The sequence below is a fragment of the Varanus komodoensis genome, unplaced genomic scaffold, assembly GCF_004798865.1.
Source record: "Varanus komodoensis strain SLA01 unplaced genomic scaffold, ASM479886v1 scaffold9, whole genome shotgun sequence".
NCBI classification, from domain to species: domain Eukaryota; kingdom Metazoa; phylum Chordata; class Lepidosauria; order Squamata; family Varanidae; genus Varanus; species Varanus komodoensis.
The window spans coordinates 619,734-643,185 of record NW_025336598.1 but is presented as its reverse complement, the minus strand read 5'-3'; the positions used below and the strand labels follow the sequence as shown (position 1 = coordinate 643,185).

At 40.9% G+C, this 23,452-nt stretch overlaps 1 protein-coding gene across 1 annotated transcript in view; it reads left to right on the top strand.

Moving 5' to 3' along the window:
- Window positions 1-4,634: 4,634 nt before the first annotated feature.
- LOC123016895 (fatty acyl-CoA reductase 1-like) overlaps window positions 4,635-23,452 on the top strand; it is a 58,661-nt gene continuing 39,843 nt past the window's right edge. Inside the window, exon 1 of the mRNA XM_044417608.1 lies at window positions 4,635-4,853. Coding sequence (XP_044273543.1) covers window positions 4,665-4,853 — 189 coding nt within the window. The 5' untranslated portion in view covers window positions 4,635-4,664. The remainder of the gene's footprint in view (window positions 4,854-23,452) is intronic.

Sequence of the window (23,452 nt, the reverse complement as noted above, 5' to 3'; positions counted from 1 at the left end):
CATTGGACCCTGTTGGTTCTGTGCAGGGCTAATATCACATATGCAGTTGTCTGTACTTTACCCAATGTTGAGAGGGGACCGTGGTGGTGGTAGAGCAGCACAAGTCTGTGGAAGCTAGGATGAGAATACAGGACAATGTAGAAGCTATACTTACCTTGTTAGCACATACCTGCTTCCTAACACTACAGTTGTAGGAAACAGATTCACACACATCCCTCCCTTGCAAAAACACACCTGCTAAAAAGGCATTATGGTGAATTTGCTCTTTTGCATGGGATTGTACAAAATGTAAAGGTTACACTGATATCTATAGTGTGCAGAGGGGAAAACATCTAGCATTGAGGCCCCATCGGTGTGGATGTTCAAGGATAGGCTGGGCGTCCACATGGTGGGCATGTCGTGAGCGGAGCTGGCTGGTCCTGGAGGTCAGACTGGATGGCCCGGGAGGTCCCTTCTGACGCGCTCTGTTTCTATGTTTCATTTTCCATTGCAAAGCCATATTATACTGTGATATATTTTTTAAAGGTGAATTTATTTATATAATTAAGCAACAGTGAAATGCAAGCTTGGAGATGTTAAGTGGTTTGTCCTTCTCCACATACTGTTGGACTGATCTTCTCCAGCCAGCATGGCTAGCAGGCAACAATGAGGGGATCCCAGCATTGAAAAATACTGAAGTGTAACACCCTAATCATTTACTGTAGCCTTACAGCAAGGCAGACATGTGAAACACAGATCCTCATCCCTGAGAGACACAAACAAGAAATGACAAAGCCAGTTGTGAGATCAGAGTATTGACTGGAGCATGGAAGAGCATATGTATATAATCTTTAATAATTTACTCAAGAAGATAGAAGTATTTGGCTTGGCAATATTATTCAATGTATATTTGCAATGAATGACGTTGTGCTGGGTTTGATTTTCTGTGCAAAAAGGGGAGATCAGGTGAAATTAATCCCCCTCTCTGCCCTGTTTTGTGGTAGTTTTCAAGTCTGTTTGGCTGACTTAGCACCATTAAAAAAAACAGACATTCTCCTAAAAACAGTGAGGTTGTCATATTGCCAGTTACATTTGGCAGGCTGATGCTATTACTGAGGTTAAATGGGTCTATTCGGAGTGAGTGCATTGTGATGAACTTTATTTGCCCTTCGTAGATTGAACTATGTGACAACTTCATTATTTTCTGGAAGAAGAATGTGGATTTTAAAAATTAGGACTGAAAATGGCCCATAAGCAAGGTTAAATTATTTTCTTCTGTTCTCACTGCATTGCCATTTCATTATGACTGCAGTTGTAATTTATTTATTAGATTTATATCCTGCCTTTTTTTTTTTACAAAGAATTCAAAGCAGTTTAGATCAATATCCTCATGTTCTCAAACTTATCCCCACAACAACAACCCTGTGAGGTAGTTTGGGCTGAGAGTCTGTGACTGGCCCGAAGACATCCAGTGATCCGTATGATTTTTAAGTATCTCTCCTTTTTTAACATTAAGAGTAAGGATAATCAACTCATTGACTATGGGATAGATTCATTCTTTCAGAAACTACCTGTGTAGTCCACCATTGGTTCCCTGGTCCTCCAACATCCCCCCCCCCCCACCATTTTTGTCTCTGTCACCATGCATAGCATGAAAAAAGATCCCGTTGTGCACCTGTTTCCCAGCAGAATCAGTAATAAGAAGGAAGGACATATTTTAAGAGACAGAAGTGCATGTTTGATAAATACATTCTATCTGAATTGAAATAGAGATTTAATTCCAGAATCTAAGAATTTATATAATGTGGGGAAAGTGCTCCACAGCGTCAAGCGACTCAGTTGGAAAATGAATGACTGGAAAACAGAGAAACACCTTTCCTTGATTCAAAGGGAAATGCTTTAACATTGGGAAATTATAAACAGGGTAGGGATTCTGTGGAGCCATCTTACCAAAGTATGACTATACCAGTTCCTTGTAGGCAAGGTCCAGAGAAGCCAGCACTACACTGATGGGAAAGAGCTGAGTTGTGGCAAAGGTCATATTTGCAGCACTGAGGAGCAGCAAGATTTGCAGGAGCGCAGCTTTCATTCTGAAATGGGGGCAAAACCCATTATCTCCAAACACCTGTGTCCATGATCATATGGGAGAATTTAGCAATATGATTCTCTCTAGAATTTAGATTAATATTTATGTCAGCTTGCATACTACCTATTGCAGGCTTACTTGTTGACAGGAGGCTAAACTTGAGCCAGCAGTGTGACGTGGCAGTTAAGAGGGTGAATGCCACCCTTGGATGCATGGCCAGAAGTGTGGCTTCAGACCTAGAGAGATGTTAGGATTGGTCTGTAAGACTCTGGTGCGCCCACAACTGGTGTACTGTGTCCAGTTCTGGGCTCCACATTATAAGAGAGACATAGCTAGGTTAAAATCAGTTCAGCACAGGGTCACAAGAATAGTAGCCAGATTAGAAGGGGGCAGGGATGACATATGAGATGAGGTTGAGGGAGCTGGGTCTTTTTAGCTTGGAGAAGAGGGGACTTTGAGGGGATCTTATAGTGACATACAGGTATATGAAGGGGTGTCACATGGTAGAGGGTCATGACCTGTTCTCCCCTGCAGAGGAGGAAAGGACATGGTTCAATGGGGCAAAGCTCAAGGAACTGGGTTTCAGGTTGGATGCCAAGAAGTATTTCCTGTTGGTTAGGACCCCTAGGATATGGAACTGATTTACACAGAAGGTGGGGGAGGCATCAGTGAGGGTGTTCAAGGAAAAACTGAATAACCACATGCTGGGTATTACATGAGCAGAAATGGCTGGAGCCAGGGGTCAGATTAGATGTCCTTAGATACCCCTTCTGACTTGCTATGTTTCTATGTGTCTACATACACACACCTAAGTGATTATACCTTTAGACATTCTTTATAAGCCAAATGCCAAGTTTTATTTGTAAAAATCTCATTGTGAGTGCAATAAATCCTTATGTCCCAGCACCCATATAGTAATCCCAGGCATTCAGAGATTACAGCTCAAACAGATTAATGAAGATAATAAAAGATTATTTAGTGAAAATAATAAAAGATAATAAAAAGATTATCTGATGACATGTTGTGATATAAACAAGCTCAACAGAAGGAAAATTCATACCAAGTAAAGAAAAAAACCCCCAGACTATTTATTTATTTATTTAGACAGCTTATATGCCGCCCCCATCGCATAAACCTTGGGGCGCTTACAATCATCAGGCTACAAAATCAGACTACAAAAGGTTTGCTGCATACTGAAAATTGAAAGGTATTTTCTAATGCTTTCATCTTGCAATTCATGTTCTTTGATTGCAGAGAATATTTAATAGAATGTGAACAATGCCATCTCCAATTTATACTAAAAAATAAAGTTAAATAGACCCAAGTTGTGTTATAATACTTTAATATGACAAAACATGTTTCTGCTTCTGTATCTTTTCAGGCTGCAGAAGATTCAATATATGTATTTTTTTTTAAAAGGAACAGTGATACAATCCTATCAGCTATAAATTGCTATAGGTAACCTGGCACCCTCCAGATTTTTCATAGTAAAACTCCCATTACCTCTGACCAGCATGGCTAATACTAAGGGATTATGGGACTTATTATCCAAAACATCTGGAGAGCATCAGGTTGCCTTCCACTTTCCTGCCTTTTTGCAGAGGTCACTACATCATGTGCAGGCTTTCTTGAATGAGACTGATTATCTAGATTCATTTCAGTCAGAGTTCAGGCTGGGTTTTGGCACAAAAATAACTTTGGTTGCCCTGTTTAATAACCTAAGCCAAAAGGGGGGCATAGTTGTATGTGATGACACTGTTGATTTTCCTGGATCTCTCAATGGCTTTCAGTACCATTAACCATGGTATCCTTCTGAAGCTGCTGTCTCAGTTGGGATTAGGGGCTACTGTACTCCTGCATGAATGATTGGCTCCAGAAGGGGATATTTAGGGGATATTGCTCAACCCCTCACATTCTCCTGTGTGGGGTTCTTCAGGGATTAGCCTTGTCCCCTATGTTCAACAATACCATTGGCAAAAAAACAGAATAACAACAACAAAAAGTTGAGCTTCCTAGCTAATTCATAATGTAAACAGGGTGGCATAGCCGATACTTATTCATTCATTCATTCATTCATTCATTCAAGTTATATTCCACAATTAAATTAGTCCCTAGGACTCTCTAAGTGGATTACAGACTCTTGTCACAGAAACTCTGCAGCAGTGTCAGAGTCCCAGTGCTCAGAACCTGATTAATCAAGATGTCAAAATGCATGGATAGGACTGTTGTACTTATGTGATCTGGGTTTTTGACCTCATAAATATGTTAGTCTTTAAGGTGCCATAAGACTTTTCTATAGTTTACAAAAAAAGTAAATAAAATCCAAGGGCTGGTCCTCTGGAAAATGTACAAAAACTGATATCACATGTTTTGCTTGCTGCCACTTCCTGTTGAGAAGAAACCAAGTATCCAAATATAATTCTAAGTATTTCATTAGAATGAAGAGCACTAGAAAATTATTTAGCACATTATAATAAAGTTGTTCAATAAACCAGTGTTCCAGATAATAATTAAGAAATTTCTTACACCTAATGCCTTGATTTCTTTTTTATTCTTTCTGCTAGATACCTCCACAAAGAACTTAGAAGCTGAAAACACCATGTCTTCAGTTGCAAATTACTACAATGGGAAGTCTGTACTTGTTACAGGAGCCACTGGATTTTTGGGCAAAGTACTACTGGAAAAGTTGCTGCGTTCCAGCCATGATGTAAAGACTATTTATATTCTTGTACGGCACAAAGCTGGGCAGTCAATACAAAGCAGAGTGGTGAATCTGGTGAAATGCAAGGTAGGGAATTTAACTTTATGTAGGACTTGGTAGCAGTTTCCAGTGTCTTGTACAATAGATAGCAGAAGACCAGATTACCATGCATCCAATGCCCTTTGACTGTAAATACCAGATATTTCTCACAAAACACAAATAAGAGTCTTGTGTTAATAATCTCCACAGGTTCATTCTAGATCTATTCACAGGTTTAGGAAAAGTCTGTAAAGTGTGGTAAAGCAGCTAGATTGAGAATGGCTCAGTAATCCATTGGATGCAACATCTAACTAGGAGGAGGGGAATGGGGGGTGGGCTCTGAGCCCTCTGCAAGTGGCAAAATAAACTCAAAGACCCACATGCAGCTCGTGAACCTTGGTTTGGCCACCCCTAGTATATATCAAATATATATGCTGGGCTGAGCATCTGCTCTGGGAAAACTCTTGCTTCATAGTGAATGCATGCCCATCTGAACCTGTCTCCAAATGGGGAATCTCAGATTTCAAATTGAAAAAAACAAAATAGATTGCATAAGCCTAAATTTTGCCCACCACTCCTAGCAAGGAACCTGACAGTTTCATCTCTGGATGCAGCTTAGCAAATTTTCCTGCAAGATGCAATTTTTCTGAGTTGTCTCTATGGAACATTTCAGTTATGCCAGTCTTGGCATTGCATATAATATGGTAGTGATATTAACCCAGGCTGCAGTTCACATTTTCTCTTAAGTTTTGCTCTTGGAAACTTTTGCTCTAGCCACAGAACACACATGCTGGCAGGTTAGATATACAGTGAATAGCAGTTTTAATACTGTCTGGTTTGGAGGGAATTTTTTCCCCAATTGTGTACCTTAATATAGTGTGTATGGATACAAAAAACTCACATTAGGCAGAGACAAAGCTAACATTGCCACAGTGTGTGAATTTGATGGAGAATATCAGATATCTCTGTATGATATACTTTTAATTCTTGCTTGTTGCAATCAAACTTTATTTTATCTTTACATTGCAAGTATGACCTATGAAGCAATTCACAGTATGAACGTTGATGCATTTGATTAGGCAAGAAACTTCTCATAAGGTTGTAAGATTTGTTGTGTTTTTGTTTTGTTTTGTTTTTTTCTCCTTTGAAATTTGGAACATGGGCTATGACTGCAAACAAAAGACTACTCAAGGTTTACAATACATGTTAGTGGCTAAGCCTAGGTTTTTGCCTGGTTTTGAATTTCATATGATATGCCAACAGCATGATGTCCTTCAAACCTAGAGCCTGGTTTAAAGATAAAAATTTAGGGATCAGCATTGGTTTTTCCATTTAGTATTAGCATATTCATGTAACTTAAAACAAATGGAGTGACTGAATTTGAGAATGATTTTGCTCAGTCTTTTTCTTTCGTAAGGGTGAGAGATTGAAAACTCTGTGAGACAAGATCTGGGCAGGTACAGGCAGCTTTATAGAAGTGTTTGCAAAGGCTGGCTCAGAGTCTCACATGCCTGAGAAACAAAGAGCAATTATTTCAAACATCAATGAGGTTATATACATTCCTTTCCCCGATGCTCAGCACTACCCCCACTTCTCCATTGGCTGGTTACTAAGAAGTCACAATCTTCTCCACCCGTCTACATCATACTGCTCCTTAATATGTTCCCCCCTCTCGCTCATACATCCCATGTTCATGCTAATGAGCCTATTACCTACGAGAGGTGTGTCAGTTACTATTCATAAGCCTATTAAGCATGCACATTATTTCCTAAGAGTTCAATAGCCTGGTTTGGCCTTGAAGCCATCTCACTTGATGACCACTTATCTTCCAAAACTTGTGGGAGGATGAGATAGGAAGAACAACCCTTCTTCCAAGCTCATTCCAGTTTCTGTTCCTTCCTTCAGTTGGATACGTGCCTGTATACTTAATAGCAAATGGCATCTTACTATGAAATAGCTATGCATTTGCTAGGGTTTTTTTTTCTCTTTTTAAAAAGATACTATTCTTACTCTGTTTCTCACAATCCCCCCTTTTCTTTTCACCATCTTTTATCTTTTTAAACTGTATTTCCACCTGTTCTAGTAATTGTTCATTATCTTGTCTGTTCCTTTTTTCAGGGTCAGAAGCCTTATGTGCTCTTCTGTACCTCCTGGTTTTGTGACTATGGTCATACCTTTAATAGTACTAGCTACAATACTGCGCATTAATGGGATTAGGCAAGGGAGTAACATAAGACCCCCCAAATCCTAGCGCAATCATCATAAGAGTCTGTTTCCAATTGCTGAATATTCCATCATACCATCCTCCAACATTTATTGTGCCAGTCCATTCCTGGACCAGAACATGAGCAATTTTTCTCATATGAGTTATTTCCTCGATGGCCTTCCCTGTATCATCTATCTCAAGGCAACAGTTCGTTAAGTTGAACTTTCCACACACACCTCCTTCCTTAGCTAACAAATAGTCCAAGGCCAGCCTATTCTGAGAGACTGCCGTCCTAAGTTGAGTGTTTTGTTTAGCAATGAGGTTAAGAGCTATTTCTGTTTCCTTAGTTAGGATTTCCACTTTGATTTGTGTCCCATTCTGACTGCCCTAACACAATCTGGCTTCTATCTACATTGCCTTTATGTGATTTTATTTGTAGTGCCCATTCCTGTTTGGACGTCTTAGGGTCATAACATTCTATCCTACTATTCAATTGGCAAGTGCTATATTCCATGTCCTTATACTTACACCATCCCTTCGTTTCCTTACAGTCATATTGTGTGTGGTATACAAGAGTTTGTGTTATGTTGGTACCCTGTCGTGTGGTGGTTATACATTCACTACATTGATTGTTAACCTAAGCCTCCTCTTTTGTGATAGTTGGCTGGTTCCCTTCCATTCTGTTCTTAATTCTTCTACCCCTGAAACTTTTTCTTGGATTTCCTCTCCACATCTCACTTGAACATCAACTCCTGGATCCCCTATATGGGCATGTCTGCACATGCCTCTCCTAAGTATTTGTCTGATTAATTGGCACATTCTTATGGAGTGCCCCACTGGTATGTATCCCACACACTTGTGATAGATGGCTCTATCAAACTCCTCCAAATGGACATGGGTGAGGTCCCACAGGTTCAGACAACCATGTCCGAGGATCAACATCTATGGTGAAATTACACTTCAAACCTGCTCCTCCTCCCACATTCCAGGCCTGTATCAAGGGTTTGTTGGAGGCCCCAGGATACTCTGGATTCCATTCTCCTGAGTTTTGGATACATATCTTCAGGCTCTCACTTATTTGTATCGCAAGGAGCACTATTACTCCCTTAAGCAGGAACATAATGTGCCTTTAATTAATTCCTGGGTATCTTAAGAGTTGATGTTGATGTGAGATTAGGTTTCTGTTCTAACTCCCTTTTCTCTTCAAAGTACTCAGGATATCACATTCCTCCAAACACACCCTATGATAAAGGGTACACAATCCGGGCAATGACTGCAGCAACAACACTCGGCAATGCATGTACAATCACAAAACCAACACATCAGGTAATACGTTTAAGGATATCTCTTCAGCCCTTCTTTCCTCCTCTTGAGGGCACAGTATTTGTAACCATTTGCTTCTGAATATATACAGTATGGAAAAACATATTACCATACACAGAACCCACACTGTCCACCCCCCACCATTCAAACATTCAGGTTCCTTTTTACTGTCAGTTTCAACGAATCTGAATGAGTGTGGGCCATCCACTGAACAGGTTCAGGTACCGGTCCTTTAACTCGGGTGTGGTGAGTCCAGCCTTTCTCCCTTGTTCGAATGGCCGCCTAAGTTGTTAAGATGACTTGGTAAGAACCTTCCCACAGGGGTTGCAACTTCTCCTCCTTCCACCCTTTCACCAGGACCCAATCTCCCAATTTGAACGGATGCACTTGAATGTCCAGGGGAGGTGTTTGGGCTAGGAGTCCTTTTGACCTTAAATACAGAAAAGACTTGGACAGTTCTTGCACATATTTTCTCACCACCTTATCTCTTAATTCAATCCTGGGCAGCCCCAATTTCCCTTGGTAGGGTATTCCAAATAGCATCTCACAGGGAGAGATCCCAATGTCCCTCCTAGGTTTAGTTCTTATTCTTAATAAGGCTAGAGGCAGGCACTTGGTCCATGGCAATTTTAGTTCCAACATTAGTTTCTTCAATTGCTGCTTTAGGGTCTGACTCATCCCAGTTCCTTCATCCTTGCTACTTCAGCCTCATCATACTTAAGGCTTCTTAAAAGGAACTTCAACCAAGGGGATCAAGTTCAGTATTGATAGTGGAGCCACAGCTTCTTCAATAGAAGCCCTCTTTGCTTCCAAGCCTGCCAGTCTATTTCATCTCATTTCTTCACCATTCCCAGACTGATCTCCCTTCACATGAATAATTGCCAATTGTTTAGGCAGAGCCAATTTTTTCAGCACTTGCACCAACATCTCATGCACCAAAACTTTTCCTCTACTCATGATCAAACTCCTTTCCTGCCAAATTTTCCCAGCTAATACTAAAAACATCAATCATCACATACATTGGACTTACTGGGTCAGCCCCTTACTACATATCTTTTAACATTCTATAACCATATGCAAATCCATTTCTAATAACTTAAAATATTTTTAGATCTAAACCAAGTCCCGTTTCTCCAGCCAATAAAAAAAAGAAGTTCCAAATTTGATAGAAGTCACTATCTTCTTTCTCCTTCAGGGATAAGGTCAGTCCATCCATTTCTTACAAAGTCCTGTTTTTTTTTGACCGATATTAAAGGAAAGAATCTCCAAATTTGATGAAAGTCAATATCTTCTTTCTTCTTCAGTGGTAAATTCAATCTAACCATTTCTACACAATTCAAGATCTTTTCATTTTTCTAGTATTAGACAAACTCACTACAATAGTTACAAATAAAATCAGATACATTTCTTGTTTACTAGTACTCAGATGGAGTATCATCTTTCTTTTATTCCAAAGACAAAGTTTTACGTACATTAAGAGACTGAGGTGTACTGCTTCTTTGATTCCCTGGATCATTAACAATTCCCAACTCTCCCTTCTAGAAAACAGCACAGAGCATCTCCTGCTCTGTTGAGATTTTCTCTATGTAATTCTTTAATTGATCTATCCAAAACGTATCTGACTCTCCATATTTATCCCACCAATAATCGGGTGGTAATAATACGTAGGTTGGCCAAACCTTTGTACAGTAATTAATCATCTCAATTATACTTAGCTCTCGTGTCCATGTTTTTAGATTTGGTTCCTCCCATTTTTTTCAATTGGAAGCCCAACGGGGAATAAGTTGGGATGGGTGGACTTCCATTTCCTGTCTGGGGTCTAGTTATTTTACTCTTTTGAGCACCCATTACCACACAGAGTTTTCCTCAATTCTCGAAATTCCACAATTTCTCCGTAACCACTCACACGTCTTCCCCTGGCCAATCCGGGACGTACTCAGCCTCTGGGTATGGAACCGCAGGTTCAGATTCATGTTAGCGTTTCTGAAGAGGTCTCTACTCTCTTCTAATGCCTCTCATCCTGACACATTCACGCGAGAATTGTGGACCAGTGAGACTATTACAGTGTTGTATCACACAGCAACATTCTTTACCCCTCTGGTCCTGACCAGTGAGACTACTACAGTGTTGTATCACACAGCAACACTCTTTACTCACCTGGGTCTGTGCACAGAGTTGCCTGGTCTGCGGGTTTTCACACTGGATCCCTGACGTTCTCTCCTGGATTGTACCTCCCGGATTCTTTGTTTCTTTTTAGTTTGGCTTGAGCAGTCGAAGGAGAAGCCGACAAAGACTCACCACCGGCCACCAAAATCAGTGGGGCACCCCGGATCGTTCTTTCTCGTTTCCTCCAATCGATGCCTCGAGCCCCACATTGGGTGCCAATTGCAAGATTCAAAACTCTGTGAGACAAGATCTGGGCCAGGTACAAGCAGCTTTATAGAAGCGTTTGCAAAGGCTGTGGCTCAGAGTCTCACTCGCGTGAGAAACAAAGAGCAATTATTTCAAACATCAGTGAGATTATATACATTCCTTTCCCCGATGCTCAGCACTATCCCCACTTCGCCATTGGTTGGTTTCTAAGAAGTCACAATCTTCTCCATCCGTCTACATCATACTGCTCCTTAATATGCTCCCCCCTATCGCTCATACATCCCATGTTCATGCTAATGAGCCTATTACCTATGAGAGGTGTGTCAGTTACTATTCATAAGCCTATTAAGCGTGCACATTATTTCCTAGGAGTTCAATAGCCTGGTTTGGCCTTGCAGCCGTCTTGCTGGATGACCACTTATCTCCCAAAACTTGTGGGAGGATGAGATAGGAAGAACAACCCTTCTTCCAAGCTCATTCCAGTTTCTGTTCCTTCCTTCAGTTGGATACGTGCCTGTATACTTGGTAGCAAATGGCATCTTATTATGAAATAGCTGTGCATTTGCTAGGTTTTTTTTTCTCTTTTTAAAAAGATACTATTCTTGCTCTGTTTCTCACAAGGGAATTTTGTTTCTTTTATATTAAAATAAATTTTTGTTGCCAGGTATGTTATGTCCTCTAGAATGATCTTATCTAGAAGATGGGCACTCAGAAGTTACAAGAGTCAATTTTTCTCATTTATGGAATAGAAGCTTCCCCTCCCCTGCTGTTAAAGGAAAATCCCTCAAGACCTTTTCCCATACATGCTGGTTCACCTTGCACATATATGTTATTTTGTCTTTCATTGTTTGCTTATGCAAACTTTGGTAAATCTAAATTAAATCACTTCTGTTATAAATGTGTTGTGTTAGTATTAAAACTGTGATGTGTTAGTTCTGTTTCTAATGATTGAAGCCAAGAGGACAATTTTATATACATAAGTGATCACTGGGAAGAAATTATGAGTGTGTGTGGCTGAACTAGCTCCTAATTGGCATAGCAAGGATGTGGAAGCCAAAAAGTAGTCTAAACAAACAGAAATCATGGTGGACAGAAATGTACAATCTCTCTCCTCTGGATGCATAATTCTTCAAGGTTCAACCAGACTAAATTCAGCCAAATAAACCTGAATTGCAAGTCACATCATTGCTGGTTTCTTAGGGGGTCAGGTTATTCCTGGACAAGGTAAGATCTAAGTGGAGATGTGTGAGGAATCCATTTGCGGGTGGGAATCCATTGGATTCCTTGGGACGTGACTGCCTGGACTCAGTCGACTTAGCAGCACTACCCCTTTAAACCTAGTAAAAGTATCTGTTGCATAAGCCACATCCACCTGGCCTTTTGTCAGCTGATCTGCATATGTTGCCAGCTGATACATGTCAGTTGTGCCTGAGCCAAAGGGTTGTGAAAAGATTGGAGTGATGCTCCACCATGATGTAGTCCATCTTGGCATTGCCTAAGCCTTTTCTCCCTTTGTGTCAGGGAAGGGGCTTAGATGACCAAACTCAGCTGCCCAGATTATGTGTAGGGTTCAGAGCCAGCCTTTGCCTCCAGCTCCCTACACCTTCCAGTGGATGCCCGTAACACTCTGAGTGCAGAAGTTACAGACAGTCATATTGGTTGGGACTGTTAAGAACAGTTGTGGTATGTGGAAGGATTAGTCTGTGGTGCTTTCACTGAGGAAAGGAATTTAACCGTTCCACCCTGTACTGTTCCCATAGTCACCTTACCAGTATCACATTATGTTAGCTCTGTTGAAGAAAAGGACATAAGGAGCTTAATAACAGCTTCAGGTGCAGGTGATTTAGATGTGGGATGAATTAACCCTGTTCCCTTTGCTGTTTCCCCCCATAAAGCTGCTTTCCAATCAAATTTGAGGATTCCCACATCTGTTCTTTAGAGTAACATATATTACAAGATACAAATAGCCTGTTACACATTTCAGCTGATGTACCTGGATTTCCTTTCCTTAATACATCACAGTGTTTTATTTTATTTATTTATTCATTTATTTTTCAATTTATATCCTGCCTTTTTCCTACAAAGGGCTCAAGGCAGCTTACATCATCTCTCCTCCTCCATCTTATCCCCACAACAACAACCCTGTGAGGTAGATTGGGCTGAGAGTCTGTGACTGGCCCAAAGTCACCCAGTTGACTCCATGACTGAGTGGGGACTAGAGCCCAGATCGTCTGAGTCCCAGTCCCATGCTCTTAACTACTATACCACACTGGCTCTCCAGGTTTTCTTGCCATCAGAATATTCTTTCTCCCTTTATCAACTGTTTCATTCTTTTGGTAATACAGAGACGTTCAAATAGATAAAGGAAAATATTTCATCTTACATTGATTCATAAATACAAATACCAACAAAGAAAAGTTTTAAATATAATCAGACCCATACTGATTATAAATTGCCTTAAAAGTAAATAACATACTTAATTCCGAAATTTAACAATTATGAGACTCAGTTTTTCTGTGAAGAAAATACTTTCTGATAAAGTATTCTTTATCTGGCTCTAATGCTCTTAATATCATTACTGAGACCATATTGCAAACCCTCTTACACCAATCACACATTAATTCTTCCACCAAGAGCTTATTGCTATATGGGCAGTCATCAGTAAGTGAAGAGGCATTTCCACATCCATCATTGGGCATATATCTTTAATATCTTTAAATAAAAATATTAATGGACACAAACAGCACTTTTCACATAACATTTTCATAATTTCATCCTTTGCCATCCTCCAAATGATCCTTTTTTTCGGGGGGGGGGGGGACTGAAAAGCATAGCATATTATTTGTTCCACTAGAACAAAAATTAGCACTTATCCTCTACTTACCTATAGATTTTACTGAGTGGTGTTAAATACCATCTAAAGAGTATTTTGCAAAAGTTCTCTTTGAACTTCAGGCAAAGTATGTTGCAGTTGTTATGTGCTTCCATTATGGATCCAATCCATCTCCTATTTCACAGAATATACTCTTTGGGCTATTTTATTTTACTTAATCCCATACATAAAAGCTTATATTATATTAACTATAATTTTATATAATTGTCTTAGAGTTCCCTTAGGTACCTCATTTGATATTGTTTCAAAGGTGGAGTATTCTGTTAGTGAGCCCTATTTAAATATTAAATTGGATGTTCTACATCTGCTCTACAATATTGAAAAAATGAGATTTAGAAACTAAGAAACACAGTGAGTCAGAAGGGGCTTCTGAGGTTATCTAGTCTGACCCCTGGTCCCAGCCAGATCCACTCATGTAATATCCAACATGTGGTTTTCCCATCTTTCCTTGAACACCCTCCCTGATGCCCTCCCTACCTCCCACGGAAGCCCATTCTATATTCTAGGGTCCTATCTGTCAGGAAGTACTTCCTGACATCCATCCTGAAACCTGGTTTCGTGAACTTTGCTCCACTGGAACATGTCCTGTCCTCCACTGCAGAAAAGAATAGGTCATGACCCTCCACTGTGCGACACCCCTTCACATAGCTTCACCTACCTACATGTCGCTATAAGATCTCCTCTGAGTCTCCTCTTCTCCATGCTGAAAAGATACATCTCCCTCAATTTCATCTTATATGTCATCTCCCCCAATCCAGCTTCCATCCATGTGACCCTGTGCTGAACTGATTCTAACCTAGCTATGTCCTTTTGTCCCACACCTGCTACCACAGGTACCTTCCTCTAGATCTGGAATACCTGCTTCCCAGTTGTGGCCACCCCCACCCCAGTTTGGTAACATCTGTGGATTTGATCAGTAGACTGGCCACCCCCTCCTGCAGGTCACTAGTAAAGAAATGAGACCTGGGGGACTCTGCTCATCACTGGCTGCTATTCTGATGATTCCCCACTGATAGTCACCCTCTGCTTGTGGTCTGTCAGCCATGCCCTAATCCATCAGACAGTGCATTGATCTGTCTGAAAACTCATCAGATTCTCAACCAGAATATCATGCAGCACCTTGCCAAAGGCCCTGCTGAAATCTGGGTAAACCACATCCCTTCCATCCCTTCCATCTAGCCACCTCAGAACCTTGCCATTGAATTCCACAAGGTTTGTCTGGCAGGACCTGTTTTTTGCAGGAGTGTCATGTGGCCACCAATCTCCCTTCCCTCTCTAGGGTTTCTAGATCTCTCCCTATTATGAGCCTATCCAATGTCTTTCCCAGAATTTTGATTACATTGTATTAAGGTGATAACTTTCAATATTGCCATTTTTAAAAATCAGAACTCTGTGAGATTATTTCTTGTTAGTGTTGTGAGGTCATAACTCACATCTCCAATTAACTCACACAGCAGCCGGCAGTGAAACTAAAGACTTTTATTGCTATTCACTACAAGATTTACGATGTGACTGATAAGCTCTAATAACTAGCCCCTTGCAGTTCAGTTGCTGCTTCCTTTCTGAGCTACCTCAGGAGACCACATGGTATCAGACCTTCCTGTCTCGTTTTTCCGCTCGTGGGTGGGGCAGACCTCTGGCCTGTCATCGTAATTGTATTTGTCGTCTTAAAGATCTCCTAACTTTAGCGTTTGCCAAACTTCCCGTTAAATCCCCTTGTTCTCCTGAACTCTGCTCAGCAGTTTCAGGTCAGGAGCCAGGCTGGGGAGGGGCACTTGTTCAGGCAGCTCAGAGCTGGAATCAGAGGAAGCTGCTCTTTCAGACGCCTCCCCATCACCCTGTGGGGAGGCTATTCTCTCAGAGGCTACGGGGTCAGGCTGTAGAGAGGTTCCTTGCTCAGCAGTCTCAGAGCCAGGCTGCAGAGGGGCCATCTGGGCACTGGGCCTCAAATATAAGTCCCCTTGTTCCAATGCCCAACTCTCACTGCTAGCTCCTGCCTCCTCCTCACAAGTAGACGTCTCTGTAGAGTCATCAGTCATGACAGTTAGTTACAAAGTCGTGTCTGACCTATCATGACCCCATAGACAACATTCCTCCAGGCTCTCCTGTCCTCCACCATCCCTTGAAATCCACCCAAGCACACACCCACTGCCCAAGTGACTCCATCTAGCCACCTCGTCTTCTGCTGTCCCCTTCTCCTTTTGCCATCCTGTGAGATTATATTTCTCCTCAAAAATTGTTTTACCTAATACTGTTTGATCCTCATTCTATTAATTATAATTACTAGTAGTAAGAAGTCAGGTTGTAAGAGGTCAGCCTAACCTTTTCAAACTGGTAAAACTGAACTCAGTTTAATCTTATATAATTTCCAAAGTTTATATAAATTGCTAAGACTGAAGTTTGTCATTTCTGTATCTTACATATTTCTTACTATCATTTCCTATCTTATCATTTCTTTGTAAAACCAGTGTGTCCTTAATACCAGCTGGTCTATCCATATTGCTTCATATGATGTGAACCCTGGTTAACATAGGCAGCATAGAATCGATACATGGAGCTTCAGAGAGGAAACTACTGAGCAGAAGGGGGCTGACAAAAGACACCTGGTGCTCTGTCTCCTCTGCTGCTACTGCCTGCTAGCAGGAGCACCTTCTTGTTGTTTCATCGTCTTTTCTGAACTCTGCTTGCTTTGCTCTTTTGGATTGCTTTACTCTCACAGCTTGCTACTCAGTGCTTGGCTGCTGGCAACTATGCAGTGGATGGATGGGGCTACAGTTCTGTGCTTAGACCTGCTCTGAGGAGATGCTCATAAAGAGCCATCCCTGCTGTGGGCTCCCCCTAAGAACAATACAGAAGAAACAGGAAAGTCTAGTGGGACCAGCTGGCTGTCAGAAAACATCTCATGGCTGCTTGCCTTCTCATCTTTTCTGTTTTCCTGAATTTTGTAATTTTCCTGCCTTGTTAATGAAATTAATTGCGCTGATCCATTTTACTACTCATTGTATTGCTCTATATCACTGTAATTGGGATTGTTTTTAATATAATACTTTAGCTGTAACTTTAATATATGAACTGCTAAGGGATTTTTTGTATTTAGTAGTGCATCAATACCATAAATGCAATAATAAATGTATAATATTCAATGCAGGAGAGTGCTACATGGTTTGAATTTCTGGGGTGATATAACCATGAGGACTAACTCTAGGATTTTTTTCTGCCAAATAAAATGTGACATTAATGTTTTCCATTTATTAAGTAGTGTGGCGTTCATCTACAAAGCAATATTCCAATATTTAAAAGTTATGCTTAGCAGGACATTCATTTTAAATGTTGCTATGTTGATTTTGTTTCACCCACTTGGCTGTGGGAACTGGGTGCTGGGTGGATCTTGTGGATCTGTGTCCATTTCTAGCCACCCCAGTCCTTAGCTGCTCCAGAGCTTTCCACAGTGGCTGGAAAGGGTGAGAAATCTGAGTGCTCCTCTCACGATTACTTCTCAGCATTCTGATTATGGCCTCAAGGAGTAACTCTTCTGCATCCTAAGGTCAAGCAAGCCATGTCTGTGGACCATAGGATTGATCTCTTATTCTGTGAATCTGTCAGAGTAAATGTAAATACTCTGTTTAAAAACCTAATTGGAATATGCTTTGCTGCAATAATTACATATAGTTTAGAAATCTCAACAAAGATGTAAATGGTGGCATTTATATTATTTATATTCAACTTTAAAGTTATCAGATCAGGGAATTTCCATTGCTAATACCATTTTGTCTGAAGGCCTCTAAAAATATCTTGGATTTTCTATCAGTCACAAGGTTGGAAGATGAGGTTAAGCAGGGTGCTTAGGCTTTTTTGGCAGATTTTATAGTTGGAATTGTACTGTGAGACAGAGACCAAGTCATATATTGCAAAATTTTGTAATGTTAGGGCATTAAGATCATGTTTCCTTGCCTTGTGGTATCCTTACTTTCTATTATTGCTCATGGGGAAAACTGATTCGGACTTCGAATGATTCAGAGTCCAAACAGTTCAAACAAATTAAGTTTGAAGAATAAGACACTACTGTGCTCTCTAAACACTTTGAAGGGATTTAAACTTGTAAACCACCCAGGAAGGCCTTGGCATCCTATAAATACATGTACAAATAAATAAATAAACAAACCTTTTGATCCCCCTCTTCAGCTTCTTCTTTACCAATTCCCTCAGTTTTTAAAGAAGTTTTCTCTTTGAAATCAAATGAAACAATGTTCACCCTCTTAAGCAGTCTTCCACCTAACTTTATATTAAATCTGATGTAAGCATGGTCACCGTTACCTAATGGTTCAACAGCCTCACATCCTGCCTGGGCAGTTTCACCTAGAACTAAATCCAGGATTGCCCCCCCCCCCACCCCCAGTTGATTCAATGACCAACTGCTCTACGACACAATCATTTAGGACATGGAGGAATCTAACCTCTGTCAGAAATAGAACATGCATTATCTAGTCAAAGTCTGGGTAGCTGAAGCATTATTACAGCACGGCCTTTGTTGGTGGCCCTTCCTGATTTCATTCCCCATCTCAAGATCACCCTGAGCATTCTTATCTGGAGGACCATACCATGCTCTTGTGACTAAGTTAGTTTTGGAGTGAGGAATTTTCACCCACAGTGCTTCAGTGGAGGAGCCTTCACATGTTAGATTATCAAGTCTGCTGGATGCTATTGCCTCTTTTAACATAGAGGGCAACACCTCCTCCATTTCCCCCTACCCTGTCTTTCCTATATAGATTATATCCAGAAAGGACTGTATCCCAACTGAGTTTCTGAAATGCCCACTATATTTAGCTTCTCCTTTAAAGGCAGGTACTCCAGCTCTCCCATTTTGATTTGATCCAAACTGGATGCTTCCCAGCTCCAGTTAGCTTTTCCCCAGGTTTCAGTATAAAAACTGCTGTACCACATTTTTTGTGTCACTTGCATACAGGACCCAATTCCTTCCTGCCCAAGCCAGCATCAAAGTGGCCATCAAGGCAGAAAAGGTTGTGCAAGCCTGAGATATATAGAGAAGCTGTTATTGGCAGAATGGCAGTATGTTTGATGCCTAAATGATAGAAGAGAGCTATGCCAGTTTGTGGGAAATGCTCCCCTGGAGGTTTCAGTGTACAGTTTGGGCTGGCCCAAAACTTATTGGGTACTACTGGAATACCTCCAGATCTGTATGAATTTCTATTTAATAGCGTGTTATTGTTAGGGAGGTGCCATGTTTGACAGTATCTTCTGGGGCCTCAGTGAAGGACTGATTTGTGCAATTCTTTGGTGTCTCCTAAAAGTTACTTTTCCTAAGATTTTTTAAACTATTTGGAATGGCTGAGAGCTTAGTTTGGCAGTGTACACACCCCAACTCCTCATCAGTTTTGTCATAGATTGAGTATTATTGGCATTGCTGGTGTTGTTGTTAGTCGTGAAGTCGTGTCCGATGCATCGCGACCCCATGGAAAACATTCCTCCAGGCCTTCCGGTCCTCCACCATCCCCCGGAGACCACCTAAGCTCATTCTGACTGCTTCAGTGACTCCATCCAGCCACCTCATCCTCTGCTGCCCCCTTCCTCTTTTGTCATCTATTGTTCCCAGCATTAGGCTATTCTCCAGTGAGTCCTTCCTTCTCATTAGGTGGCCAAAGTATTTGAGTTTCATCTTCAGTATCTGGCCTTCTAAAGAGCAGTCAGGGTTGATCTCCTCAAGGACTGACCAGTTTGGTCGCCTTGCTGTCCAAGGGACTCGCAGGAGTCTCCTCCAGCACCTGAATGCTTCCGCATCAAGCCTTCCTTATGGTCCAACTTTCACAGCCATATATTGCAACTGGGAAACCATAGCCTTGACAATACGCACTTTTGTTGGCAGAGTGATGTCTCTGCTTTTTAGTATGCTGTCTAGATTTGCCATAGCTTTCCTCCCCATGAGCAAGCATCTTTTAATTTCTTGGCTGCAGTCACCGTCTGCGGTGATCTTGGAGCCCAGGAAAATAAAATCTGTCACTACCTCCATTTCTTCCCCATCTATTTGCCAGGAAGTGATAGGATCAGATGCCATGATCTTAGTTTTCTTAATGTTGAGTTTCAAGCCAACTTTTGCACTCTCTTCCTTCACCCGCATCAAGAGGCTCTTTAGTTCCTCTTCATTTTCTGCCATTAGAGGGGTATCATCTGAATATCTGAGGTTGTTGATATTTCTCCCAGCAATTTTAATTCCAACTGGTGATTCATTTAGCCCCGCCTTTCTCATGATGTACTCTACATATAAGTTAAATAGGCAGGGCGACAGTATACAGCCTTGCCGAACTCCTTTCTCAATTTTGAACCAATCAGTGGTTCCGTGTCCAGTTCTCACTGTTGCTTCTTGTCCTGCATATAGATTTCTCAAGAGACAAATAAGATGGTCTGGTACTCCCATCTCTTTAAGAACTTGCCACAATTTGCTGTGATCCATACAATCAAAGGCTTTAGCATAGTCAATGAGGCAAAAGTAGATGTTTTCCTGGAACTCCCTATTTGATCTGTAGTTCCTTTGCCTCTTCAAAATCCTGCCTGTACTTCTGGTAGTTCTTGGTCCACATACTGCTGGAGCCTAGATTGTAGGATTTTGAGCCTAACTTTGCTAGCATGTGAAATGAGTACAATGATGCAGTAGTTTGAACATTCTTTGGCATTGCCCTTCTTTGGGATCGGAATGTAAACTGACCTTTTCCAATCCTGTGGCCACTGCTGAGTTTTCCAAATTTGCTGACATATTGAGTATAGCACTTTTACTGCATCATCTTTTAAGATTTTGAATAGCTCAGCTGGAATGCTGTCACCTCCACTAGCTTTGTTGTTGCTCAGACTTCCTAAGACCCATTTGACTTCAAATTCCAGGATGTCTGGCTTGAGGTCAGTGACCACCCTATTGTGGTTATCAGGGACATTATGCTGTTTCTTGTATAGTTCTTCTGTGTAATCTTACCACCTCTTCCTAATCTCTTCTGCCTCTGTTAGGTCCCTGCCATTTTGGTCCTTTACCATGCCCTTTGCATGAAATGTTCCCTTCATAACTCCAATTTTCTTGAAGAGATCTCTGGTCATCCTATTCTATTGTTTTCTTCTATTTCTTTGCACTGTTCATTGAAGAAGGCATTCTTATATCTTCTAGCTATTCTCTGGAATTCTGCATTCAATTGGATGTATCTTTCTCTTTCTCTCTTGCCCTTTTGCTTCCCTACTTTCCTAAGCTATTTGTAAAGCTTCCTCAGGCATCCATTTTACTTTCGTGCACTTCTTTTTCTTTGGGATGGTTTTAGTTGCTACTTCTTGGACAATGTTGCGAACCTCCGTCCATAGTTCTTCAGGCACTCTGTCTATCAGATCTAATTCCCTAAATCTATTTGTCACCTCTACTGTATATTCATCAGGGATATGATTTAGGTCATACCTGAGCGGCGTAGTGCTTTTCCCTACTTTCTTCAATTTAAAACTAAATTTTGCAACAAGAAGCTCATGATCTGAGCCACTGTCAGCTCCTGGTCTAGTTTTTACTAACTGTATAGAGCTTTTCCATTGTTGGCTGTGGAGCACATAGTCAATCTGATTTCTGTGTTGACCGTCTGGTGATGTCCATGTGTAGAGTCGTCTCTTGGGCTGTTAGAAAAGAGTGTTTGCTATGACCATCGTATTCTCTTGACAAAATTCTACCAGCCTGTGCCCTGCTTCATTTTGTAATCCAAGGCCAAACTTTTCTGTTATTCTGGATATCTTTTGGCTTCCTACTTTAGCATTCCAATCCCCCATGATGATAAGGACATCATTTTTTGGTGTTAAATCTAGAAGGTGCTCTAGGCCTTCTCAGAACCGGTCAACTTCAGCCTCTTCAGCACCAGTGGTTGGGGCATAGACTCGGACTACTGTGATGTTGAGTGGTTTGCCTTGGATTTGAACTGAGATCATTCTGTCATTTTGGAGATTGTATCCCAGTACTGCTTTTCCTACTCTTTTATTGACTATGAAGGCTACTGCATTTCTTCTGAGGCATTCTTGCCCGCAGTAGTATACCTGATGGTCATCTGAATTAAATTCACTGATTCCTGTCCATTTTAGATCACTGATTCCTAAGATGTTGATGTTCAGTCTTGTCATCTCTTGTTTAATCACATCCAGCTTGTCTTGATTAATTGATCTTACATTCCAGGTTCCTATGGAGTATAGATCTTTGCAGCATCGGACTCTCCTTTCACCACCAGATACATCTGCAACTGACTGTTCTTTTGGGTTTGTCCCAGTTGCTTCATTCTTTCTGGCACTACTAGTACTAGCCCTCTGCTCTTCCCCAGTAGCATATTGGACACATTCTGACCTGAGGGGCTCATCTTCCGGTGCCATATCCTGTTGCCTTTTGGTACTGTCCATGGGGTTTTCATGGCAAAGATACTGGAGTGCATTGTCATTTCCTTCTCCAGTGGATCACCTTTTGTCAGAGCTCTCTGCAATGACCTGTCCGTTCAATGCTGCAAAGATCTATACTCCATAGGAACCTGGAATGTCAGGAACCTAAACAGTACTGACTTGGTCTCAGGACCATATGTTTTGAAAACATTTGCTAAGAAGTAAAAATCCTGCTGCAGTCATCACACTGCGTTTTTGTTGAATCAGTCAAGATAGCTGAGTTGTTTGGACCCTATTTACAAGGTTTTGCAAGCTGTGTCTTTCCATAATGAAATTTAATGCTACTTCAAATTGAGTTTAAAGGACTGGCTTGTACATTATGACAAACCATAATTTAGCTTTATATGCAGGAATAAGAATTAGAGCATGCAAAGTGCTGAACTCTCCTGCATCTTCTCCTATGCTCCTCCCAGCAGGAGGTCTATACTGGCATTGTTTAAAATAAAGTGCAGTTTGCTTTAAGTCAGATATGCATACCCAAGTATAAAAACTGAAGAATCGTCATGTGTTCTCGTAGAAGTGTGAATGTGTCAGTTTAAAATGAATACAGGGAGGGATCTAATCACTAGCATATTTTAAAGTGGTACATGACAAAGAAAAAATGCTCATTCACTATCTGAAATGCATCTGTATTTTGAATTCACATAGTATTATTGGTATTGGGTAGTATTCATCTGTACGCCATAAATCAGTAGCTGTGCAATAGTACTTGCAACAGCCATAGAAAAGTGGGACCCATAAATTTCAGCAGCAAAGTCACCATATTTTTCAATCAGTGACACATCTGCTTTCCATTTCCTTTTCTACTGGGCTAGATATATTGTATTTTGGATTTCAGCAATAAGAACGTCTAATTTTCTATATCCTCCTTTATTCATGCAAAGTAAGATTCATCATCCCTGAAAGCAAGAAAGCAAGTATTGCTTTCCATACTTGCTTCAAAATCATACAAATTGATCACAGACTATAACACAAATCGACCACAAAGAATCTTCCTTATGGAAGCATGAGGATACTTCTAAATAAAGCAAAGTTTGTTCAACTCCTTGCATGCTTTTACTTGAACTGTGTGTTCCACAGCATGTGTTCCATACCTCTCATTACCAAATGCCTGACCCAGCTCTCATTTTATCTCTTATTGAATCTGGTTCTCCCTGTAGGAGAGAGGTTCTCCTCTTATAGTTCTCTTAACTATAAGAAGAGGCATGTAGGATTAGACCAAGGGTCCATCTAGTCCTGCATTCTGTTCATACAGTGGCAAACCATCTCCTCACAGGATCCCACAAGCAGGATATCAGTGTACTAACACTCTCCTGCCCATGTTCCCCAACAACTTGTATACATAGGCACATTCGTGGTAGCATATAACTTTTCAGGATTAGTAGCTACTGATAGTCTTCT